This window comes from Hydra vulgaris, chromosome 02 (assembly GCF_038396675.1).
Source record: "Hydra vulgaris chromosome 02, alternate assembly HydraT2T_AEP".
In the NCBI taxonomy this organism is placed as follows: domain Eukaryota; kingdom Metazoa; phylum Cnidaria; class Hydrozoa; order Anthoathecata; family Hydridae; genus Hydra; species Hydra vulgaris.
In genome coordinates this window covers 68,626,875-68,654,860 of record NC_088921.1, presented here as the reverse complement: position 1 = coordinate 68,654,860, position 27,986 = coordinate 68,626,875, and the positions used below count along the sequence as shown (strand labels likewise).

The following is a 27,986-nucleotide window of genomic DNA, read 5'->3' as shown; positions in this document are numbered from 1 at the left end:
TTTAGGAAAATAAACTGTATTAACATAAAAAAAGGTAATAAAATAATGATAACAAATCGATTTGTTATTACTAAAAATTGTCTTAATTATTTTACTACTACTATTTTATTTTTAAAAATAACAAATATATGCAACAAGAATATTTTGTTATATAGCGACAATAGCTATATTATATTATCTTACAAATGTGCAAAGTACACAAAGTTGTTATACGTTAATTTAAAAAAATTTAAAAAACAAAATAGACTAACACGTGATAAAATATTTAAAAAAATAATCTTTTTAAACCGTTGATAACGTATTATTCATAAATATAATTTATATACAAAAAACATTTACAATTGTGTTTAAAAAAATGGTATTGCGAAAAATGAAAATCACTCTTCATAAATGTTGGCATCCTTAACACTGAAGAGCTAATTTTATTTTCTACTTTTCATTTCTATTGTCTTCTTATCTTATTAGATAACGCGTTCGTCAAATAAAGGTGATTCTGTTGAATTTATCTAATGAACCACGACGTTTAAGTTCGGTTAAAATACTTTTGTTATCAAATTGCAACAAAAAGTATGACAACAACGAGGCACATCAAAATTAAAGCAATCAAAACGTAAGTCTGCTTTTTGTCTGAAAAAAAACCCAGCAATAATAAGATTAAACCAGTTATGAAAAACATAAAATTCAAGTTGAAACTATTCAAATTTAATTCAAAATAAAATATTTTACATACCATCTGCTAACTTTAGCATTTTTTCAACTCGTACAAGGACTGTTTGTAGTCTTGAGTCAGTTTGATCTACTTCATGGTTCAATTCATCAATAATACTAAAAAAATATTTTGTAAATGAGACTAGTAGTATTTTTTTAATAATAGTATTTTTTTGCTGTTACAAATTTATTTAAGAGTAGGCCAAGGACGAGGCTAATATTCAAGTATTTAAAGAATAATGGAAACAGTATGTTTTATTATGGGACAATATGTTTATTATCATACTTTATTATAGCATTATAACATAAAAATAAGTGAGACTGAGATTGAAAAAATGTTTTATTGGAGTTTATCAAAAATGTTGCAGAAAATAAAGACATTGTACATTGATAGTGCAACATTGTAAATATTTTTGTAAAAATATTTTGTATGCACTTTGGAATAAATATTTAGTTGAAAAAAAGTCACTAAAAATAGATGTCTTCAAATTCACTAAAAAAGTAATTAAATTTTTTTTCTCCATATTCACAAAAAAGTCACACACAAAAAAGGTAATAAAGCTAATTTTTAAAATATTTTTAATAAAATTTTTAAACTTAAATTATTTTTAAAACATCAAAAAAAAAAAAAAAACCTTTTTAAATTTATTAAATAAAATGGATTTCATAAAATATTAGTTTTTAAATAGTGGTTTATTTTCATTCTTAAAAACATAATTTAGTCTGAATAAAAGTGAATCAATAATTCATGAGAAAACATGATTTAAAAAAAGAAAATAAATTTAAAAAAAATACGTGTCAAATAATCTGGTAACGTCTTCCCAGTTTTGATAATTTCCTGCACATACATATCTTATTAGTTCATCATGGTTCCTTTTTTTCGCAGTATTGCAAGAAATAAATTAGTTCATTTTTTATGCAGTATTGCATGAAAAAAGTAAATACAAAGATAAATCAAAAAAGTATCCTTGAAAAAAAAAAGGTTACAAGAGATGTAAAAAAGGTTAAAGATCTTTATTTAGCTTTGTATAAGTTGAACTTAACTATTATAAGTCTAAAACTTTTAATGTTTAAATTAGAAAACTCATGCAAAGAACTTTTTCTTTCAAGGATACTTTCTTAATTTATCTGTGCTTTTACATTTTTTATGTAATTATGATCATAAAGAGACTTCTCCAGTGGGCGATAAGTTTACGTAACAAATATGTGTGCCACGGTAACGTTTCAAATCTCAAATAATAAATAATTTTCAGACTACAATAATAACGTAAATAATTGTCAGACTGCAAAAAAAAAAATGAAAACATAAAAAAAAGCATTTTTGGATCAAGATTTATAGTGAGAGGAAGTTAAAAAAAGAATATTTTTTCAATAATTTGAGATTTTTAAAGTTTTAAATCCCTTTATTTGGCTCTCATTTTAAATCCTTCTGATACAAAAACGCTTTAGATTAATTTATGATTGTGAGGCCTTTTTCAAATATTTTTGAAAGTCTCCTTTGACTTTGAAGAACCTTCAAAAATTGTGGCTTCTGATATATCAAAAACTGTAACAAAAATGTGTGAAATTATTTGTTCACAAGAAAGACTTGCAATAACAATAAGATTTCACTGAGAACGATATAACTATGAGAGTTCATAAAAGCATCAAATATAACTGATATAAAAACTGATATAAGCAGAAAGATATTTCACATCGATTTGAATCCAGATGGCATTTTTCACATTGATGCCATTACATAGAAAGCATGTTTAAATGTTGGTTCTGGCTTGATCTGAATCAAGCTATTTTAACTATAAAAGTACACATGGTGTAGTGTTAATGGCTAATTGTCATATATTTGGTTAAAAAAAACCCGGTTAAACGCTGCTTATTGGTAGATATTGGTGATAGTGGCATGCAAAATAATGGTTTTGTTTACAACAATAGTCAATTAGGATTTGCCATAGATAATTACATATTAAAAATTCCGAAAGTTTCAAAAAAAGTTTATAATTGTAATAAAGTTTTATTTTTGTTGCAGATGACGCATTTGGTTTGAAAAGTCACATAATGAAGCATTTAAAAATCTTTTATCTGACAAACTTGTGCTTAACTATAGACTTAGTAGGGCTGGAAGAGTTGTTAAAATGCATTTGGTTAAGCTTCAATGCATTTGGTAATGCTTTGTCTTGCCTTTTTTTATTTTTAATCATTGCAAAACAGTTACTAAGCTATTGCAACAGGAAGACATTTTACTGACTGTATTGTTTTTTCCTCCCCAAGGAGTCTACAATCAGAACTTTCAGCAACAGATTTTCACTTTTCATTAACATATTTACCATTTATCTTTACATTCTTACACTTGAATCATCAGCAGAGGTGGAAGGAAGAGAAATTGTAGACAAGGGTAAATTTTAATTGCCTGTTAATTCAGCAGTCAAGCTAAAATTACTTTCAGTTTGTTTGTTAGAACTATTTTCATAAAGAATTTTCTCAAAATATTTACATTTTGGTAAAGACTCCTAGCTCCAAATCTTGTAAAATCTTCTTTGTCTTTGATCTAATCATCTTTTTAGGTTATCATTCAAAGTCTTCAAAACTTTTGCAGAACAGTTACTAAATACAGAAAGTATGAGTTTACTAATTATATAAATGTTAATCATATACAGAATTAAGTTATATAACTAATATAAATATATGAAACTTGTGAACGTCCTCAATAAAACTTTGTTTGCTTAATTCAACTCCAACTTGATCTTCATTTTTGCTATTTTCATCTTCTTCTATCAATTCAATATCAAAAGTGTTCATTTTTATTAATTTTTCTGTTTTTATTTTAAACAAATGCGATTGGTTTATTTTGAAGCAATAAATAGTCAAAAAGCAAAAAGCTCAAAAAACTTTGAACTCTTTGCACAGCAAGATTTTTCTTCAGTGATTATCCCAGTAATGCTGATTCATCTGTGCACTTGGGCAACAAATATTGCCTGCAGTGACATTTTCTACCTAGTAGAGAACTACTTCAAGGAACCGAGGCATATTAGTAAGACATGTGCATATGTTAAGACAAAATTATCAAAACTATGAAGAGGTATATTGTTAAATCACATTTACAAACTAAATACATTGTGCAATCTATTGAAAAAAATTACATGGCTTGCTCGTCTAGTTCACTTCCTATATGCTTCCCCATACTTTTTAATACTCCAACACTTTGACCTACATGTTCAAGTTGTGTTTTTTGATTTGTCAACAGCAACTAAAATAAAGAACTAAAATTTTTGAAACTGAAAACAATTTGTAATATAAATACAGACACAAATAAATGCTTAGTAACCATAGTAACTACGATTATCTTTAACCATGCAGTTAAAAAACAAAATTAAACTATATTGTGGACCATGCATTTTATCTTTACTTATTATGCTACATTGCACTAAGACAAAATATAATCAGTTCATGTTATAATAATTATTAGGTGATTAAATTAACTAAAACAACTAGTCAATCATTGAAAACAATAAAAATATATGATAATTAAATATTATTAAATTATATAAATAAATATTATTAACCTATATAAATAAGTATTTTTAACTTGAATAATTAATTTAATAATAACATATATGAATAAATATTATTAAATAAAATTAACTTTTTATTGCTCTGCAAGATAAAGCCATGTTTATTGCTACAAATAAACTTCTTTACAATAAATAAGGAGCATAGTTTAACATCTTCAGGAGATTCTCATTAACAGACATATTTTTTAAGATTTTGGTTTGGCTTTGCTGCTTTTGAAAACTAAATTTTCAAAAAAAATTTTACTTTTTAGAAATCAATATTAATTTTTTTTTTTTTCAAGTCCAATGTTCATTCAATACAAGCATTGGTTGTATCTTTTCAATATATTTGCTGGTTGTTATTATTTACTTATGTTACTATGTAGTTTTTAGTTGTATTAAAAACATATTTTCTAAAACATTTAAAACATTTTTAATACTACTATTTCTATTACCATTTAAGAGCTATTTTCTGAAAACAGGTAAAAGTACTGTAGTATTGAAAATGTTTTAAATGTTTTACAAAATATGATTTTAATACAACTAAAAACTACCATACATACCGACCATACATACATACCATACATACCGACTATAGCTCTGGAACTATAAATATTTAGAAAAAAAATTTACAGGCTGCTTCTTTTCAGCATTACTATATATATATATATATATATATATATATATATATATATATATATATATATATATATATATATATATATATAGTAATGATGATAGGGAAAAGAAGCTTCTTTTCCCTATCAGCATTACTATATATATATATTATAAAACAAAATAATTATTTTCTTATCCAAGCAGAGGATTTGAACCTTTGATGACTATTACCTTACTATTCAGAAAACATGGCACTTATTCATCGAGCTAAAAATGCTTATGCTTAGGTATTAAAACTAACTCTATAAAAAAATTTATAATTACAGCTATCAATTTGCAATAGCTCTCCTCCCCTCTCCATAATATAATAATCTGCCAAAACTGCAATGTAAAACAGCCTAATTATAAGTTTTTTACACTTTATTACAGAAATAAAATTAGTGTTTTTTAATCTTTTATAATTTAGAAAATAATATTAATCAAAACATTGTAAGCAGTTCTTTAACAAAAAAAGAGGAAGTAGAAATGAAAGAACTAAATTTACTAAATTTAACTAAATTTAAGAAAAAATTCAACTAAATTACTAAATTTAAGAAAAAAAATTTTCTTAACAAAAATTTATATGGCTGCTAATCTACTTGACCCCAAATATCAAGGAAGATATTTAAATGGGGAACAAAAGGTTAAATTATTTCTAACTTTTGTTTATTTTTTTTTAATTCACCTAATACCAAAATAGATATTTTGATGGCTGATTTAGCAAATTACCAATGTAAAAGAGTTTTTTCAAAAAATTTTATATGGACAGCTATTGACCTAACAGTTGGTCCAAACTGGTGGAAGGAATTATGTTCATCTACTGAGTTATCAAAAGTAGCAGCAAAAATTCTTCAATTCAACATTCAATATTCATATATTCAACATTAGCTTCTTTAGAACCAACATATTCATTTATTACCTTCATGCTATTTGAAATGACTTCAATGATTTTTTTTTGCTCTTTAATTTTGCTTATGGCAAAATAGTCTTATGGCAAAATGATCGTTTAACTTTTTCCATTTTGCTAATTTGGTTCAGAGGTTTAAATAAATGGGTGACTAAGGTTTTATTTCTGTCCCCTGTATTGAGAGCCTAATCATAATTGATCACCAACAAGTAGATCATCTTTTGGTTGATCTATTTTCAGATTCTACTGCAGAAAAACTACTTTTTTATAAAAACTACTTATATTGTAAAAAAAATTCCCACTCCCCTTTTATTAATAGTGTCTTTTCTTATATTAATATTTATTATTAATAATATATTACCATCAATTAGTTAACTAATAAAAAAATATTCAAAAAAAAACAGACTCCAATAGGAATTGCACCTTGAGCGCAGGCACTAATTCAAAAATGAACAATTTATTTCAAAAAAAAAAAAGTCTGAATTTAACATCTAATTTAAGAAAAAAAAATTTTCTTTACTGAGTTAGATGCACAGATTCCATACTGCCACCCTTCCACATGTTTTTTGAAATTTAAGACTATAGTTAAATTTCAACCCTCTCGCCAGGACCATCATTATTTGTTTAAAACAAAAGAAGACCTGAAAAGTTCACATGGTGCTAGTTATGTTAACTCTTTTCTTGTAGCATCAAACAAGATCTAATGATCTAACAATTATGAGTTAATAAAATAACAAACAATTTTTAAAAAAAAATTACATTTTTTATAATATATTAAAAAAACACAACTGAATTGAAGGAATAATACTACATATTGCAAAATGACATCAATTATAAAATCAATTTAAAAAAACCTCTCCTAATCAAATTGTACTTTTGAAATTGCTCAGAATTTAGATGGGCTTTTTGTTTAGTGGAAACAGTTTCCTGTTTTAGCTATGAAATGAAACATTTTATGAGTACTAGAGTATTATTTAATAATATGTTTATTGATTGTAGTTTGTATAAGTTTTTGAGGTGTCTATTTTTGTAGCTCACATATAAAACTATTTTTATATGAACAAAACCATTTTTGACTGATTTAATGACAGGAAACCATGTTGATCATCCTGTCAATCAAATTTTTTTACCTAAGGAGTTATAGCTCCTCTCTACCTTTCTTTACAGTCAAAATAGCTCCTCCCACAAATATTGGCCCTTTCTGTTTTAGAGTCTATGGGCAAATTTTGCATCGTGTTAGAAATTTTAAGTCAGAAGGTTTTCTACACAACCACATTATCCACGCAACCCCAAATGAGTTAATAAAATATTTTTTTACTGTCTTACACTATATTTAAATTCACAAGTTTTTAATTTCATGTAATAATCATTTAGTATTCAAAATTTTCCACCCCAAAACGAGGTAAATTTGACGTGGTCATAACTTTTGAACACTAAATATATAAAACTAAATATAGGCATAAACATTTTAACACCCACTGTCCCACTTGTCCACCCAAATGTGGAAGGAAAAAAAAGCCTTCTTGACTAGTAAAAAAATAATCTAGTTGAGTAAATGAAAATTATCGTTATTATTATTATTATCATTAAGAGTGACTTTCTGTAAGAACCAGCCAAAAACACTAAATTTTTAGAGTGACCTCTTTCAAAATCGCTAATTTTTTTAATATGTTGTTGCTTTTCATACTGGAAGCTTAATTCCAAAATTTAAAAAAAAAATAATAATTGGTTCTCTAGATATTAGATGTCAAAGTTTGACTAAACTTTCAGAAATATTGTCCAAATGGTGCCAAAGGCATTTATGAACTTGAAAAAAAGGCAAAGTAAATACTTTACAATGAGTATTCTACTTTATTATTGTTTATTGGCTAGTTCAGACCAAAAATGAATAAAATTGGTAAAGGAAATTTTTTTCTTTGTCTGAATATCATGCTTTAAAATATGCAAAAAATGATTTATTTTTACCAATTTTGATCTTTTTTTTTATTCAAAGCCACGATTACCCCATAATTTTTTTTTTGTTATTATAAATCTTTATCTAGTTAAGTACCTACAAGTATAAAAACACCTATGGGAAAGTAAAGGCTTAGCTGCAAAATCAAACTCAAAAACAAAATTCTAATCTTTTTCGCATTGATTGCGACATGATAATGGTTAAAGCCCTGGGTTTACAAAAATTGCATAAAGACAAACATAAACATAACAAAGTAAATGTAAACATATTTCTTATCATTTATAATTTATTAATTATCAGATAGAAGAATAATAGAGTTGTTCATTAGTTTATTAGCTTCTTCAAAATCATTTGTTGCTAAGAAGTAATCACCGTGGCGAATAATTAGAGTTGGAGGACTTATTTTACATAAGATGTCATCATCTGAATATACCATGCTATCTTTCTGATTAGGCCATTGATAACATTTTTTTCGAAAAAGAAACACTTTTCATGCAGTAAATTAAAGCACCAACTTCAGTTATCTGAAAATATTTAAACACAAAATTCATGGATAAATGAAACTTATCATTTCTAAAATAAATTTTATATTGTTGTTGATGTAATGTTAGCTTTTTACTTAGTTTTATAAGTTTTTGGTTTAAAAATATATACAAAATTTTTACCTCTGCAACAGCTCCTGGATACCATTGGTTTTTGTGAACAACTGCCACCCAATCATCTTTCAACCATATAACAGAAAGTTTGGTTGCAAGTTTATGTAATTTTTCTTGATATTTCTTGGCTTCTTCATTTTCAAGTTCATTGTTATTATCTTCTTCATTAGTCAGAGCAGTCAACTTTCCAATTCTTAATAGCTTACTCCATCTAGAGAACAAAGATCTTATTAGTTGGCTTGAAACAAACTCATCAGCTGTAAGATATTTTCTTATCACTATGTTTACGACTTCTGGTGACATCTTATTTCCTGTATTTTCTCCATTTATGAAATATTCATAAAGAAGTTTTTTTAGCCTAATGGAAAAACAAAAAGTCTTTCTTGATGGCAATGCCTAACCTAATTGATGGAACTTTTGAGAATATATATTGTTTATTGAAACAGACGGGATCTTAACTGATGCGGTTATAGAATTAGAACGAACTTGCAAAGTTGCTTTCAACTTTTCAGTATAAACTTTGTTAACTTTATCTAAAGAAGAAGATTGTTCAGATCTTTTGTACTGTTTTGTCAGCATATGCTCTTCTAACTCAATAATAGTTTTAAAAGATTCAATACCAGTCTCCTGGCAAAAATGTAGTGTATTTAAACCACAATTTTTTTTTCTTCTTTTTTCCAATCAGGGTTTATCACTGAAAGTTTCCTTCAGTGCTTGTGAATGGAACAAGCAATTCAATTGATGGTTCAACTGAAAGGTTGTTGTAAGGCGCTATAACTTTATCTCCAATTTCATAGTACCGCCACAAAGTCATGTAGTTTTTTTGGAACTCATAGGAGTAGTAGTTGCTTATATTTGGATTTTTAGGACCAGTTAGAGTAACATTCTCAATTTTTGCTACACTAACCATACCATTTTTGATGCCATAACCATATTTCACTGCTTTTGCAACTTCTTCTGCTGCTACTATGTCAGAATACATAGATTCAACTGAATAGTTAGCATGATAACATGATATCCAATTTTGCAAAAATATTCACTATTTCTGGCTTATCTAGGCGAAACTGATTCAGAACTGATTCAGCATAGAGATTACAGAGGAAACGCCTTGATCGTAGCAATATAAAATTGTTAGGCAAACATGCTTTTTGAGAATGTCATTATTTTTGGTAAAAAAAACATCTATATGCATACTTATGCCTTTCTTCCCAAAGTAGTGCTTCTGACCCTCTCTAAACTTCATGGGTAATATCTTTTGTGAATAGTCTTTTAACCAAAATGCTTTTTTGTCATCTAATTGTTTATATGCATCATTCTTTGCCTTTTTCTGTTGTGCATCTCTTAAGGGATGTTTCATATACTCTGTGATGCTGCTTATTGATACTTTAATGTCATATAATACATCATCACCAACATCATTTTCATTTCCTATTTGGTTGACTTCATCTAAAAATTCAAACAGCTCATTGCATTCATAGCATACAGAATCATTTAAAATGCTTGTAGATTACATTTTAATGTTTTCAGGATCAAAAAACAAAAGGGTAAATCAAGTTTTTTTTTCTGTTTCAGCATTTTCATCACCTTCAAGCACTTTTAAAAACTCTTCCGATTGACCAGACGCAATAGATTCTGCAAATTTTTTTCTGAAGGTTTCTTCCATATATTTATATTTCTTTCGCATTTGTTTTGTGGATTCATTAATAAGCTCAAGTTTTCTTTTAAACTGGAATTTAATTGGTCCCTAGACACGCTGTGATATTTTTATTGATTTCATTTGAAGTATTAATCCCCCTAATAATGCTTTCTTCCCTGTTTGTACTTTGTGATTAGGGTGCATACATTTTTTCCTCGTTTCCATCCTATATTCCTAATGTGTGGCAATGATATGCACATATTTTCTCTGTATTGTTAAAATTTCTCTTTAAACGATTTTTAATTAGAGATTTTTCATTCCAATCACATGCTAGCTCATAGCTCATTAAGACCTTGAAATAATTTCATTATTTTACAACCTTCTTTATTTTGATTTAAAAACTAATTAATAAAAACTAATTAATGGGATTCACAAGTTACAGTTACAAATCTATTTAATCACGAATTTGTACAATAATAGTACAATATTAGTTTACTTTTAGGTTGATAAGATGTGGTTGTATATTTTTAGTGAGTTGGCTTGTTTCAAACATTTTATCTACATTTGAAGTAGGTCGCATGTAAGCTCCAAAATTATTTTATTTGTTCAAAGCAACAACATGTGTCATAAGAAATTTTTTTTGAAGACATTTAATCAAAATGTCTTTGAAAAAGTAAAAAATCCTAATTAACTATAAATATTCAAAAGAGATTTATTATAATATAAAATAATCATACTCAAAATCATACTCAGAAAACATATTTGGAGTAAAAATTATACTCAAATAATATGAAAGAGTAACAAGGAAACATACAGAATTCAAGAACTTATAAATAAATATAAAAGCATCAAGAAAATATCTACACACTAAAAACTAAAGGTAGAAATTTTTAGTTAAGGTAGGATATGTGATATACCCTTAGTAAGGTATAATTTTCTACCTTATAAGGTAGAAAATTATACCTTAAAGTTAAAAAATTGTATGACAAATAATTGTTTTTAATATAATTTTCTACCTTAAAAGGTAGAAAATTATACCTTACTAAGGGTATATCACATATCCTACCCTAAGGTAGAAATTTTTACCTTTTTTTTTAGTGTGTATACTATTTACGTTATTTTTTCTGAACTATTGCAATACTCCATAAGTATTTTTTATAAATAAGATAGATTAAAGGTCAATAAAGTTTTTTCAAAATGAATTTTACAGTGGACCCAGGGCTTTAACTATTATCTTGTCACAATTAATGCATAAAAAGATTAGAATTTAATTTTTGAGTATAATCAAGTGGAATACTCATTGTAAAGTATTTACTTTGCCTTTTTTTTTCAAGTTCAAAAATGCCTTTGACACCATTTAGTCAATATTCCTAAAAGTCAGTCAAACTTTGACATCTAATATTTAGAGAACCAATTAATTTATTTATTTTTAATTTTGGAATTAAGCTTCTAGTATGAAAAGCAACAACATATTAAAAATTAGCGATTTTGAAGAGGGTCACTATTAAGCTCTGTCTGATTCTTACAGAAAGTTGCTTTTAAACTAGATTGAAATTCATCAAATTAATTTATTTAAAAATATTTTTGTCATCTTAAAATGGTGACCACGGAAATTTTAAAACCTTCACTATTAGAGAAAGTTAGCAACTTTACAAGGTCATAACTTTTGAACATTAAAATATTTTTTCACTAAGAATTTTATAAATGGTAGAGTTTTTTTTTCAAAATGCTAATACTGTCCCTGCTTCTTGCAAATATTTGGATCTTGGGACCCTAATTTTAAGTTAAATGTTAAATAATACATTAATTATGGTAAATACTGTTTGCATTACAGACAACATACCTCAGCTTAGTTGCTTACTTGTTGTATACCAGAAGAAAATTTATTAATATATAGTATGAACTTTTTTATTAACTGCAGCCACTAAAAAAATATTTCACAAAATGTTTAGTATTGCTTGGATTATTCTAAAATGTCAAACAATAAAATCTCACAAAGATAATAGAGACTTAGTCTGTTTAATTTGTTTTTCAAAAGGATCAGGAAAGACAGAAGTTAAAGAAGGAATTGTGACATTGAATAGAATACTTGAGTTCTTCTTAAAACCATTTGATTTAAGCAATGAACCTTTTTCTAATGGCATCTGTACTAAACAAAAAAACATTATTTTGAGTAACCATATGATTTCTCAAAAGTCAACATTAGTTTTCATAGTTTATTAAGCAACAATAGCTTGTCAGTTAGGCCAAAACTTAAAAAATGTGTTTGTTCCAGTTTTGATATTATTTCTCAGTTTCTTTTTTATAATAATAATATTAAATAGTATAAAAAATCAACTATACGATAAGTAACTTTTGCAATCTAAATAGGAACTATTTATTGCTTAACTTTTATATGAGTATTATTTATAACAATTATATGTTTATAACTTAAAACTCTATAAGCTTATAACTTTTATATAATGAGTATCACTTATTAACATTTATATAATGAGTGATTTATAGATATATTCAATATCTGGTTTATTATCTCAACATTTAACTGTAAAAATATTTTTTTTAAAAGCTGATTAAAGTTTTTGAACTATAATAAACCAGTCAAATAAAGTTCAGATTTAATTTGTTGTGCGGTTATATCAAACATGTCACAGTGTAGGAGTTAAAATGCCACTAAAAGTTTGCAAACAAAATATACTGATACATTTTTTTGAAGCAATAGTCATGAGATGTAATCATATTTTTTTTCTTTTTGAAATAGAAGAAAACAAACAAAACTATTAGTAAGAATAAAGAAATATTTAAACCTGTTGCTGCTGAAACTGGTCATCAATAAATCTTTGATTTGATTGTTCAATTTCATTGTCCAAACGAGCATATTTATTATTGTAATTGTTTTTTGTGAGCAATGCCTAAATAAAAACCAAAAACATCCTAATGTTAATTGAGTTCTTTAAGTTAACTTAGCTGATAAAATTTCTTGATGTATGTTGAAAACTATTTTTTTTTTTAATTTTTTTTTTTTTTTAATCAAATAAAATTTAGAATGCATAAAATTTTTAAAGGAAAACTAATTAAATAACCTAATAGACAAAACTCTAAAAAAACATACACACATTAGAGTTGTTTATAATAAACCATAAAACACTGCTAGTAATTTGTTAGTAAAATAGATTAACATTCATAGTTTCAGCAGGAAATAAAATGGCTGCATTATTTGCAACTAAATCACAATTCAACAATCAACAGTCAAAAAATCTAAAACATTTTAATGCTAAATATTTTGATTTTTTATTGCTTTGAATTTTGTAAAAGCGTATTTATAACAGTTAAGTAAAATGAATTTTATAAATGCATTTTATCATTGAATACTCTAACTAACAAATCAAGAAGCAATAGTAAGTGATTTAGATTGTCTGGGTTATAACTTAAATACAAATAGGTAATATTAATAGTTTGTAATAGCCAGTGCTTATAGCCAATTTACTTGAGAATAACAGCACTACTGCAGGTCTGGAACTTAGTATGGAACCTTATCTTAGCAGGCAAAAAAAGATATCCTTTACTATCATCAGGGTTGGTCAGGAAGTGGGTGCGATTGCACTCTATTACTGACCATGCATTTATTATTTAGTTGCGACAACTTGGTTTTTTGGATGTTTTGAGAACATTAAAATTTATGCATGTTTCCATGTATGTCCAAAAAATTTGGTTTCAACAAGTTAAAAGTATTAACTATGTAACATTAATTTTTTGTAATCAAATGTTTTTATACTAGCAAAATGCTTATAAACAAAACAATTATATTAATTGTTTATTAAATAAAATATGTATTTTTTAAATAATATAAAATTGAGTAAGTTTTATCAAAATTTATATCAAGTTTAGTAAATTATATACATATATATTAATTCTTTACTTAAAAAGTATGTATCTTTAGCGATATATTTAAATCTAATAAAACAATTAGTGCGATTGATTTTATAAAAACAATACTTTAATAATAACTGCATTTTTAATAAAATTTTATTAATAATCATTGGAGTTAATAATACTAATAATCAAATAAACATATAGGAAATTACAGGCGACTGAATACAAACATACATATATTCATAATAAATTACAAGTGGATGAAGGCCGCGTAAGAGGTTTTAACAAAACACAAATATACATTTATATAAAGTGACTTATGAGTGAACCAGCACTGCCCTAGAGATCCATAAAGACCACAAACATAAAAATATATAAATTGACATGATCAGCGGTATTGTGAAGCAGTTCCGCTTCCTCTACATAAATAAGTTTTATTTTTTTAGCTTAACCATAAAAGTTTGCTCTCAGCGTAGTTAAGGTAATTTACAAATTATTTGAATTCTTTTATTTGGAATTAGCATAGCTTTATCAACGTATTATATTTAAACAAGAGCTTTAGATGGTATAATATTTTTTGCTATGTTTTTTTTTAATATTTAAAGAAACTTTTCTTTTTTTATATATAATTTTCAAAACCTTTTTACTACCCCTAATAGTGAATCTAAAAAACACCATTTTGGAGACTTTTGCTCATTGGTGTTAACATGAATTTAGTTAAAACCTTTTGAAAAAGTGCCTTAATTTACTATATATCCTAGTTCTAATTTGTTCTGACATATATTAACTATATATAGTTGTCAAAGAACAATATTTCTATCAATTTTCACAACAAATACTTGAATTCTCACTAATTAAGAAAAATTGCCAATAAACAATCAGAACAGATCATATAATTAAATTATCATGTTCATTTTACCTAAAAAATGTATTTATTTAAAATCTTATTCAAATTTGGACAAGTGATTGTGATTGTAAGATTTTTTTTTTAAAAAAAAGAACCTTTGGTCTGGATTTTTTCACTATAAACATTTATATTATATGATACCGCAAAATTTATCACTTTAATTGTTTTCATTTTTCATAATTCACAGACCTGATCATTTAATGGAAATATGTTGTAGCCAACAAAATATCATACAGATGCTATAATATTTTAAAATTGCCTTAACTACACCGAGCTTTCAAATAATTTGATATAATAAAAACTTGCTTTTAGTTTGAAAAATATACAATAAAATTATAATTCACTTATGTAATATGCCCTTAATATAACTTAATATAACTTATAATATATATTATAGTAGGAAAAACCAAGAAGCTTAAGTAAAATGTAAAGTTATTAAATGAATACTTTATCTGCAGTTTGGATACTGATCATTAAAGATTCAGAGGTCTGACACATTGCAAAACTTTTTTAAACATTTTAAAGACATTGCCAATAGAAAAGATCATTATAATACTTCTATAGTAACTTAACAATTTAATAGCTTCTTTTGTTCATTTGAAGAATTGTTTCAAATACTAAAAACTTTGCAAACTATGCAAAGCACAGTTTGCAAACTATACAGAGCACAGATTTTTTTTTTGTTAAGAATACTTTTCTTATTTTAGTTTTGTTTTTTGTGTAATTAACACCTGTCAATCAAATAAAGCTTTTTTGTGCATTTTTGAAAAATCTCTCCTAATGAGTTTTGCAAATAAATGTTGATGATCATAAAAGTGAGTGAGAGCATAGAAAAGTTGCTGAAAATATATAATAAATATATAATAAAAGCAAAATTGTCAAATAGTATATAATATTAAAAGATATTCACATGCCAAACCATAACTCAGGGAAATTGGAGCTCCTAATATTTATGAACTAAATCTCCACAAAAACTTAGTATTTATGTTTCAATTGCAAAATGACATGCAACCAAAATACTTTGAAAATCAATTTCTCATCATTCATCACAAATATCAAAGTACACTTTTTACAACTTTACACTTACACAGAAGATTTTAGTCAAACTTTACAAGGAAGATTTTACTCAAAAATCACAATCATAACATAAAAATCATTATAAATCACAATCATAACACTGAGATACAAAACACAAAACAGTTGAAACTGTATTTGTTTCAAAAAGAGCAAGTAGGTCTGGCAAATTTTGCAAAAGATAAGATTCTGTGAATTAAAATTTTAAAGCAAAAAAATATATGTAAAAGATTTCAAATAATTTTAAAATATTACAAATTTGAAAACTTTCATGTTAAATTTTTTTAGTAGTATAACTATATAATTGATTTTAAATATTAAAAATACTTTTTTTAATATTTAAATTTTAACTGAAAATAAAAATTTGTAATAACTTGTGCAATAATCTATATCGATTACTGCAGACTAGAAAATGCACTCATTGAAATAGGTGGATGCTTTAATAACTTTAAAAGTTGTACATTATTAGGATAAAATACTTACATTCCTAGATTCTTTTTCAGATTTTCCTTTACTTTGTAGAGAAATAGTATCTTTCATTGTATTGATACTGTTTTTTGTTATACTTATAAAATGTTGTCTCTGCTCAATATCTGTTGCGGAAAGGTTAAATTTAGATGGATTTGATTCAACAACTGAAATAGTTTCCGTCAAATCTTCAAGATCCCATTCTATACTACGAATATTGTTATTTATTTCTGTAGCTGTCCATGTTAACTCTTCTTTACTTAATGTATTATCTTGTAATTCTTTCCATCGAACATATAATTGATTCACTGTCGCCAATGCCTTTTCGACTTCTCTATAAAAAATAAAAAAAACATTTTTTAACAATTTCCAAAAAATATTTTCTAATGTTAAGGGCTAGAAAAAATTAATAAAATCTTTGATTTAAATTGTATAATAATAACATATTGAAGTACATTTATTACAATGAAAAAAGACTTTTTTACTGATGTTAGTTTTATTTTACAGATCAGTCAGGATTAAAAATAACATTTTAAACATTGAATTGCAAAAGATATCGTAGACAAAGTACGCAAAGATAGTTGTGCGTGTGTTTTTATATATATATATATATATATATATATATATATATATATATATATATATATATATATATATATATATATGTGTGTATATATGTATATATATATGTGTATATATGTGTGTGTATATATATATATATATATATATATATATATATATATATATATATATATATATATATATATATATATATATATATGTATATATATATATATATGTGTGTGTGTGTGTGTATATATATATATATATATATATATATATATATATATATATATATATATATATATATATATATATATATATATATATATATATATATATATATATATATATATATATATATATATATATATATATATATACTGGTCAAATCATTTCAACAAATTTAAAGAAAACTTTATGAGTCACCATCTCTGATATTCCTGATTTTTACATATTGTTATGTGCATTATGTCGATAGGTTAAATTTAAAATTTCAGATTTCCAAGTACAACGGTTCAGAAATTATAGCTTTAGAAACATAACACAGTGGTCCCACCTCGATTTACAAATGGTCAAAACAGACTACTTTAGAACTTTTTTCTCACTTTCAACAAGTGTCTCATTTTTGCTAGAACTATTTTCTGGATAGTTCTCTCTTTTAAAAAGTGGTTTTTACTAACTTGTGTTAATTTAGAAAAAAATTATGACCTCCTCAACTCCACATCTCAACTTCCAGACCACATAAAGACCACTGCTTACTTATAATAAAATAGAATTTAAAGAAAGAATGGTTTCATTTTGAAATTAATTTAGATATTTAGATATTAGATATCTAAATATCTAAATTAATTTAGAGACCTTCATTTGAACTGCAATGAAGGTGTCTAAAAAGTTATTGCCCCCTTTGGGGCAATATTTTTTAGCAGACCTTCATTATGGTTAACAGCATATTAGACCACAAATGGTCTTTTATGCTGTTAATCTTAGATCAAAAAAAGTGTTAGAAAAATTTACAAGCATCTCAAATAGGACTTTTTAGGCGAGTGGGCATATTGCTTTTAGATATTTTTGAGTTCTAAACTGCAACAAGCTGCCTATATTTTGCTCATTTATAGCAGACAGTAGCAACTAACCAGAAAACTTATCTGTAAAGTCTTGTGGATGAATAGAACAATGCTACAGTTAGTTTCATTTTGGTATATTTTAGCAATTTTAGGATTTTTTCCAAAGTTGAGGAGTATATATATATATATATATATATATATATATATATATATATATATATATATATATATATATATATATATATATATATACATACATATATATATATCTTCTTCTTTTTTTTCTTTTGGCATTTCCTGTTTAGGAGTCGCCACAGTGGATCAAACTCCACCATCTAGCTCTGTCGTGAGTGTCCTCCACTGACACACCAGCCACTCTCATATCCTCCACCACTGTATCTATAAACCTCCTCTTAGCTCTACCTCTCCTCCTCTTACCTGGAAGTTCCATCCCCAAAACCTTCCTGCCAATATAGTTCTCCTGTCTCCTCTGTACATGTCCAAACCATCTCAATCTCGATTCTCTAACTTTATCTCCAAAACATGCTACATGTGCTGATCCTCTAATAAACTCATTTCTGATCCTATCCTTCTTTGTCACTCCAAATGAGAATCTTAACATCTTCATCTCAGAAACCTCCATCTCCCTCACTTGTCTCTTTGTCAGTGCCACTGTCTCCAGTCCATACAACATAGCAGGTCTCACTACTGTCCTATAGATCTTACCCTTCATTCTAGCCAACACCCTTCTATCACAGATCACACCCGACACTTTGTGCCGTCCACACCACCCTGCTTGCACTCTCTTCTTTACCTCTCTTTCACTTCCTCCATTACTCTGTACCCTCAACCCTAAGTAGGTAAACTCGTCGACCTTCAACAAATCAACTCCTTGTAACTGGACCTGTCCACCGCCTGCCCTCTCATTCACACACGTACTCTGTTTTACTTCTGCTCACTTTCATTTCCCTGCGTTCCAAAGCATACCTCCGTCTTTCCAAGTTTACCTCCACTTGCTTCCTACTCTCACTACAGATCATAATGTCATCAGCAAACATCATAGTCCAATGGGACTCTTGTCTAACTTTGTCCGTCAGTCTGTCCATGACAATTGCAAACAGGATGGGACTCAGGGCTTATCTCTGATGTAGTCCTACCTCCACTTCAAACCACTACCTCACTGCTGTCACACTGTTCTCATACATATCCTGCACCACCCTCACACACCTTTCCGCTACTCCTGACGTCCTCATACAACACCACAGCTCCTGTCTCGGAACTCTATCATAAGCTTTCTCTAAGTCCAAAAACACAAAATGTAACTCCTTCTGTCCTACCCTATACTTCTCCATTAATACTCTCAGAGCAAACATAGCATCTGTGGTGCACTTAGCTGGCATGAAACCATATTGCTGCTCACAGATCTCTACTTTTCCTCTAAGCCGAGCTTCCACTACTCTTTCCCAGATTTTCAGGCTGTGACTGATCAACTTTATTCCCCTGTAATTACTACAACTCTGAATGTCGCCCTTATTCTTGAAAATTGGCACCATTATGCTATGTCTCCACTCCTCAGGCATCTTCTGACCTTCCAAGATTTCAGAACACTGAAAAAAATTTTTTTAATTGACTGGCCAATAAAGGCTGTTGACAGTCAATTCTATGTTAGCTGGTCATATTGACTGCCTAACACTCATTTTTTTATTTATGCGCAAATATATATATATATATACATATATTTTTTTAAATGTCACGTTAAAAATTACTAATTCTTACTAATCATTATTAAATTACTAATCATTTTCTTGATAACTCAATTGAAAAAATGCACAAATGATAATTATAGGTAAATTAAATTGCTAAACAGGTTAATAACATTCATTTATTACAATAACTTCACAAATGATGGAAAAGTTTTTAGAGATTTTTAAAAAGATTTAGAGAGATCCCAAACCTCCGAGACGTTGTTTTCATATTAAAGAGAATGATAAAAAAAATGTTCGGACTAAATGTTTTTGATTAAAACAAAAGAATTAATGCATACCAAGAAAAAGCTAACTTTTTTATTTTAGTCAAAGCTGGCCTTCTCCGTTTTTTTGTAGGCCAAAAACTCAGCATATTATAAGCTGCAATCTACAGATTTGATCATTTATTCAAGTGCATTTTATTCCAAAGAGTTTTTTAGTACATGACATCATCAATTTTACTGTTTGTTTACATAATCAATCTTTTACACAAACAAAATAATCAATGATGTCATGTACTTAAAACTCTCAGGAATAAAACGCACTTGAATAAATTATTTAAATTTACAGTTTTGTAACTCTCAGAATTAGGATCGGCATTCGGCAAGGCCGACCTCTAACAGTTCAAGATCAGCTATAAATTTTCAACCTCATTTTTCCTAATTCTGAGGTCTGTTGATGTCATATAAAATATGCATCAACAAGTGAACTAGCTTATCATAAACATTAAAAATATTTATAATATTTTTTAAAACAATTTCAGCCTAAAATAATGTGGATGTTATAAATATTTAGTAATAACTAAAATACAGTTAAATTACAGTTACCTAGTTGTTTGTTAAAACTTATTTTTTTTAAATCAGACTTATTATACTAGCAAGAGTTCATTTTAGGGGTCTTTCACCATTGACACCCATTATTTTATGTGCTGTATATATATATATATATATATATATATATATATATATATATATATATATATATATATATATATATATATATATATATATAAATACATATATATAAAGGGGTAAACAGATTTTATCTGCTGACCAGTCTCGCACCCTTTCTTCATCTATTAGGCTGGCATAGATGTATTTATAATACAATTTATTAAATACATTATTTATAATACATTTGGAGCCCTTTATTACAGCTTAGGGTTGATGATTAGTAATGAGGCAATTGCTTGGACTATCAAATAGTGTACTGAGTATTATCTGTGCTTTAAGTCAAAATCTTTAATAAATTTAAAAATAACCAAAACTATAAAACACAAAAAAGTACCAGAAACTATAAAACACAAAAAACCATCATCATCATGAAGTTCTCTAAATCTATCATTAACTAATATTCATGGTTTTTAAAGCAATTTTTCTTCTGTTAAGTCTTATCCTTAGCAAAGTCCACCAGGTCTACTTCCTCTTTGCGAGACTAATTTAAGTTCAGCTATCTCATCCTGAGATCATAGCGTTGATGGTTATCATCCTTTAATTTGTAAAGACTCCAATAGCAACATGCTAGGCCTAGACATTTACATTCATAAGTATTTAACCATTTGCAGGAAAACTAGGTTTGAATCCACAGACTATTCTTTTATGTGCTTTCATTTGCAGGGCTTCACTCTATCACCTTTCCCTCCATTCTATATCACTCTTCTTCATCTCAAGACTGCACTCTTTTCGATGCTATTTCTGATCAAATTGACCATACTCTCTCTCTTTATCCTTCAGCCAATATAGTTTTCGCTGGTGACTTTAATGCTCAGGCGTTAAGACCTACAACTTTTGCCTTACTCAATCTCTAACACAAATAGTCAACTTTCCAACCTGCTTTCCAAAAAATCAAATTGTTTACCTTCTCTACTTGTCTTATGTCTTGTTTCTGATCCTAGTCAGTGCTCAGTTACTTCACATACACCCTTAGGTGCTTCTGATCACGGCTTGATCTCTCTAAAACTATTATCTTATTCTTCTTCATCAGCAGAATCCCCCTATCATCGTACCTCTTGCAACAACCTTAAAGCTGACTGGGACTCTTCTGTGATTTTCTTAGTGATGGCCCTTGGGTAAAAATCTTTTGCCTTCCAGCTAACAAATGTGCTTCTTACATAACTTCTTGGATACAGGCTGGCATAAAATCTTTTATTCCCAATCAACAATTCCAAGTCAACCCTCACTCTGTCCATGGTTTTTCTAACATTGTGCTGCTGCAATTGCCCATCGTACCTCCATAAAACAGGCACCTGTTTAAAACTGCTAGAAACTATTGTAAAAAGGTTTTGTCTTAGGCCAAAGGCCCTTATTCTCAGGTCATGAAATCTCGTATTTCATCTCAAAAATTAGGATCTCATGACTTCTGGAGAATCTTTAACAGTACCTATAATAAATGCAACTCTGTTATTCCACCCCTCATGTATGGTTCATACCACTCAAGTATCTGTCTCTAAAGTGATTTCCAGCTTAGACTCTTCTACAGCTTGTGGTCCGGATAACATACCTGCTATAGACTTGCAAAAGTGTTCTCCAGAACTGTTGTCTCTCTTGACATTTCTAAAACCTTTGAAAAGCTTGGTATGCTGCTCTTCTTCATAAGCTTTCTTCTTATGTTGTATCAGGTAACATCTTAAAGATTATTGAACCCTTCCTTACCAATCTTAGTATAAAAATTGTCCTTAATGGACAGCACTCTTCTTCATATCCTGTAACTGCAGGGGTTCCTCAAGGTTTTATTCTTGGTCCCATACTTTTTTTAATTCTTCCTTTGATCTTTTTTATAAACCATATATCAAATCTATTGCAAAATCAGCATCTGCAAAGCTTGCATCTCTTTATCATGCTCGCCACTTTCTTACTCAGGATTCTATTCTTTATAAATCTCAAATCAGTCCTTGTATGGAATACTGCTACCATATCTGGGTGGATCTTCAAATGATGCCCTTTATCTTTTAGAGAAGGTGCAAAAATGTATTGTAAACATAGTTGGACCTGCTCTTTTAGCCGACATCCAACCATTATCATACCATTGTAATGTTGCTATAAATACTATAATGGACACTGCTCTAAAGAGCTAGCGTCTCTTGTGCTATCTACTAAAATTTATTCTTGTGTTACTTGTCATTCAATTATGTCTTATCCTTTTACTGTGATTGTTCCTAAGTGTTTAAAAAATTCTTATTCGTTTAGTTTACTTGAACTTTATTTATAAGTGTTACTTTATTTATAAGTGGCTTAATCATATAAAAACATAAGTAAAGATCAAAGTTATTTAATTCAAACAGCTTTCAAAAAAGTTTGTTTTTCTTCTCAACAAAATCTTTCCTCATCTTTTTCTTTCTTTTTCTTCTCATCAAAATCTTTCTACTTTTTGAGTGAATTAAATTTGATGGTTCTTATATAAAGTTTATTAAAGAGACCATCGCTGTTTAAAGTTATCGCTTATAAATAAATAAATAAAATTTTTATAAATTTTACTTATAAAAAAATCTTATATAATTAAATATTTTAAACAAAAATTTATACCATATTCAATGATACTTTCACTAAAATCATAAGCGAATTTATTTAAAAGCGTTTTGCTAATATAAAAACGTTAGTAAAGATTAATGTATCAAAGTTATTCTTTTTCAGCGTAATTAAAAACCAATTTTTTCAGCGCATTTGATAAAAACCGTGGTTAAATCGTCAAAACAAAATATTATTTGCGTGGTCATATAAAGACTTGAAATTGCACCCCTTCCTGGCCAAGCCTGCAAAATCATTTTTTTTTTAACAATAAAATCACAGTTTAAAGTGTACTGGAAATAGCAAGCATTGTGATAAAGTAATTGCCACTTAAAAATCATATTTTTCAATAAAATAATATTTAAAACTAATGTATCCAACAGATCAAATTTCATAGAAGAACGTAATTTTGTACAGAAGTTACTGGCAATTGAAAAAACTCTCTCAATTTGTGTTGGTGTAGGTTGAATTGATGCCAGAGCATTTAATAAGCTTTGGACAGTTAATGATTTTGTTTTTAGTGACACTTAACATTTTTAGTTTGTTTAAAAAGGATGACACAAAATCGCTAAATAAACTTTCAGCTAACATCATTGTCAATGTAGCGCAATAAAAATCTAAGGCTGCTACATTAATAAATTCTCTATTTTCCCATTCTGAAATTCTTGTTTTTAAAGAGTTAGTTCCCAAACTTGTACAGTTTTGTCTCATTTGAGTTAACAAAAATGTCAGTATTCCTTCTGCAATGAGTAAAGTTGACATGGTTTTGCTAAGTTCTTTTACTGCAAATTCTGCTGGTTTTATTATTTAAATTTAATTTAGCAAGATAGAAAAGTCCTCTTCATTGTATAAATCTTACCGATCTAATTCTCCTATATCCTGCGTTTTTTTGCAAACTTTATATGATTTACAAACCCATCCATCATAGGTATAAGAGAGTTCCATCTTGTTTTATAGTCTAGTAAAAGTGAAAATTCCAATAGGCTGCAATAGGCTGTTTTTTACTTAAGATTTTCTAAAAAATCTGATAATCTTTCTTGAGTTTTGAAATACTTCATTTGAAATACTTTATGTTTGCACTCTCTAAATTCGTATTCAATTTCATTATTGCAGACAACATCTATATTTAAATTATGATCTCCAGGATATTTATATACATCAAGCCTTCCAAGGAAGCGCATGTGGTCGCACACCTTGTTTGTCCACATTTAAAGTAATTTTTTTAGACAACTTAATCACGTTTTAATATAGCAAGCATTTTAAGAATTTGCAGTAAAATTAATCTACAAGTGACAACAGTGATTAAAACAGCAATACTTGAAGCAAGGAAGCAAATACTATATGAAATAGAAAATCTAAATAAAATAAATGGAAAAAAAAAGATAATAAGAAAAAGAAAAATTTTGTCAAAAAAAAAATAATATACCTAAATATTTAACTGTGTTTGTTTCCTATTTTTTAGGGCATTTGTTATTTTCCACACTGAAAATGATAAAAGATTATACTAAATATACTATACCAACAAATAATATACTATATCTGTCCCTGCATGCTCTAAAAACTTTTATTGGTCTAGTTTTTTTTCTCCGCACTTTGTCCCTTAGGGATTCTCTCTTATCTTCATGTTTTCCTGGCTCACACAACCTTCAACTCTTTAAGTCTTTTGTCAACCGTTTCCTTGCTTTATAACTCTATTCTTTTTTTCTAGTAATTCCCAACTTAATAGTGATTGCTTGCAGCGTTGTTGGGAGTGAATCAGAATAAAAAAAACAAATTGAGGAAAAAAGCAAATAAGAATATAACAAAAATAAAGAAATTTTTTGATACACAATTTATTTGCAACTTTTGTCAGTCAGTATATTAAGGAAACACTTTATTATTTGCTCTAGAAATATGGACATTTTTTAAATTCATTTTTTAAACGTTTTTGTTAAACTTTACAGTTTTTATCAGTACTGACTAATAGGCCTTAGGCCCCAAAAAACTGTTATAAGGGCCCCAAAATTCTTAAAAATTTTTCAATTAGATACTACTGAAAAAAAAATTTAAGAAAAAAACTCTTTACATTTGCAAAAGGGCCCCTAAATCTGCAAATGGTCCCCCTAAATTCACTGGGCCCCCAGTTGGGGGGTGTGAGGGAGCATAGCCACAGCTCTGGTTTTTATCAATGCACAGAAAAGCAAGAAAACTAAATTATTTATTTTTTAATATTTTCATAAAAAGTCATTTATACTAATGGTCGTAAAACATTTAGTTGTTTTCACTACCCTGATTGAAATAGTCTGCACTTAAACATTTGTGCATTTAAACCCCGTAGTTGATTACCTGATGATCTATTGTTATTGACAATGCTCTAAAAGGTTGTGGGCTAGCAAATTGTTAATTTACTGAACTTTTTCAATGAACTTTTTAGAAGCCTATTTAAAACTTTTTTTACAGTTTTTAAATACATTTTTTCAAACAGAGTAATTGTTATTTTCATTATCTCTAGTAATTTGTATTTATGTTAGGAATTAGGAAACAATTTTATACAAGCATCAAATGTGGTAACTATATTTATAAAAGCAACCATGCTATTTTTTATTTAATCTCTTCTGTCATTACAAAATTTATTATTCAAATAAAATATTTTACAAATAAATAGCAAACTATTTTCTTATTTTCCTATTATATAAGTATTAAGAAAAAACGTCAAATATAGCAAAAACATTTTTAAAAGCAAAAAGTTGTAGAAATACGAATAAACCAAAGAAAAAAATTACCAAAATTTCTCATAGTTCTAGGGTACATAGCAAATTAGTTCCTTCATTATATGGGCTGATATAAATCGTGAATAAAATGCATATCAAAACATTCAATTGTTGTTAAATTGTTATAAAATATGTTTTTTTTCTTCAACTTGTATCAAATTTAATAGCTAAAAATAACTAAAAAAAATAAACAAAAGTTGTATAAAATTTTTATAAAAAAACTTTCTTTTAAATTTCTTTTTTTTAAAAATTAAATTTTTATAGTTTATCTATTAATTAGAATTTGATATTTAGTTACAATTTTGTTTCCTTTTCTTAGTATTGTTTTTTTTTCTCAGTAGATAAGTTTGGCTTTTTGCCGCGAAAAACTGAAACACTTTAAAAGAAGTTACATACAAAGTTCATTCATTAGTTGAACTAAATATATTTATGAATATATATATATATATATATATATATATATATATATATATATATATATATATATATATATATATATATATATATATATATATATATATATATATGGAGATTTCCAATTCTGTGCGTGATTTTTTATTTTTCTTTGTGTTAGCAATTAAAAGCTTGGATTTAAAGCAATATGCATACTATTATAATATTTTTTAAAAACATTCATAGCAAAAATATTTTTATTATATTTTAGGCTATCTGAATAAATTAAATATATATACTTTGATCATTTTTTTTTTTTGCGTAATAATATCTCTACTGTTTGAAAATAAATAACAATTTTCAAAACGCTATACTTAAGCTAGAAATAATTGATAACTACCATTTCTCATTGAAAGTATACTAAATATGAGTCCTAGAAGTATAATATTTCACTTAAAATACTCACAAGCAATTTATTTTCTTAAAAATATTTACATGAAATTAACAAATTCGCAAATTCCGTGCATGACTTCCATGCGTGATCATTCATGAACTGCGTTTAAACGATTGCTGTGACTCTATGATACATAGTGCAATTCTATAACTTTCTTGAAAGATTTACTAATGGTTTAAACATCATTTAAAAATATATATATAACGCTGAAACTTATATTTTTTGAGGAATTAAAGTTTATTTATCTAGTAACTAAAATTTCAGTTTTTCTGTTCTGTGCATGATTTCATTTCAAACTTTATTTATTCTTTGTTGATATTACCAATGTATACCACTTTTTTTTAACAAAATATTTATATAGGTTAAAATTAAATGAGAGCAAATTGAAGATCACCAGTTTTATTATTATGAAAATAATAGACAAAACATATACAAGTTTCCGTGCATGATTTTTTGCCCCATATATATGCCCATATATATGTTCATACATATACTTCATATACATATATATATATATATGTACATATATATATATATATATATATATATATATATATATATATATATATATATATATATATATATATATATATATATATATATATATATATATATATATATATATATATATATATATATATATATATATATATATATATATATATATATATATATATATATATATATATATATATATATATATATATATATATATATATTTAAGTTAAGTTTATTTTAGGCATTTGAAAAGATTTGTTAGACTATTTTAGTACTCGCATTTTTACATAAATATTTTTTTTTGTCGTTACAGTTTCTCAAATATTTAAATTACATAGTACTCCATTCCTTATATAAAATGATACAGAAAAAATAAAAAATAACTTTAACTTTAGTTATTTTTCAATAAAACTTACTCTTTTACGACAAAAAATGGGTCTTCCATCTTTGATATTTATTCAAATAAAAACCTAAAATTATTTTACTATTTTATTTAACAGTAAATATACTTTTTAAATCATTCAAGTGAACTCATAGAATGTCGAGATATTTAAAAAAACATTTTCGATATTTCAAAATTTGTCTGACACAAAAATATTTAAATTAACCGGATATAGCATAAACAATACCATG

At 26.9% G+C, this 27,986-nt stretch overlaps 2 protein-coding genes across 2 annotated transcripts; both read right to left on the bottom strand.

Moving 5' to 3' along the window:
• LOC100198766 (syntaxin-6) lies at positions 1 to 27,936 on the bottom strand. The gene is made up of 6 exons (XM_065791794.1): positions 27,770 to 27,936; positions 16,398 to 16,716; positions 12,868 to 12,972; positions 3,843 to 3,949; positions 731 to 825; positions 1 to 627 (listed from the first exon to the last, which is right to left on the bottom strand). The coding sequence occupies exons 1-6, from the start codon at positions 27,796 to 27,798 to the stop codon at positions 551 to 553; spliced, it is 732 nt and encodes a 243-aa protein (XP_065647866.1). The 5' UTR covers positions 27,799 to 27,936; the 3' UTR covers positions 1 to 550.
• On the bottom strand, positions 8,095 to 8,868 carry LOC136077130 (uncharacterized). The gene is made up of 2 exons (XM_065791795.1): positions 8,437 to 8,868; positions 8,095 to 8,295 (listed from the first exon to the last, which is right to left on the bottom strand). Exons 1-2 carry the CDS (start codon positions 8,728 to 8,730, stop codon positions 8,221 to 8,223), a joined length of 369 nt encoding a protein of 122 aa, XP_065647867.1. The 5' UTR covers positions 8,731 to 8,868; the 3' UTR covers positions 8,095 to 8,220.
• Positions 27,937 to 27,986: the final 50 nt, after the last annotated feature.

Excerpts from the sequence above, each read along its gene's own strand:
- LOC100198766 (XM_065791794.1), bottom strand. The coding sequence starts at position 27,798 with ATGGAAGACCCATTTTTTGTCGTAAAAGA. Across the intron at positions 3,950-12,867 it reads ACCAGTTTCAGCAGCAACAG|TTGCTGTTGACAAATCAAAA; the intron begins GTTTAAATATTT and ends TCTTTATTTTAG. Across the intron at positions 628-730 it reads AATGCTAAAGTTAGCAGATG|ACAAAAAGCAGACTTACGTT; the intron begins GTATGTAAAATA and ends GTTTTTTTTCAG.
- LOC136077130 (XM_065791795.1), bottom strand. The coding sequence starts at position 8,730 with ATGTCACCAGAAGTCGTAAACATAGTGATAAGAAAATATCTTACAGCT. Across the intron at positions 8,296-8,436 it reads ATCCAGGAGCTGTTGCAGAG|ATAACTGAAGTTGGTGCTTT; the intron begins GTAAAAATTTTG and ends AAATATTTTCAG.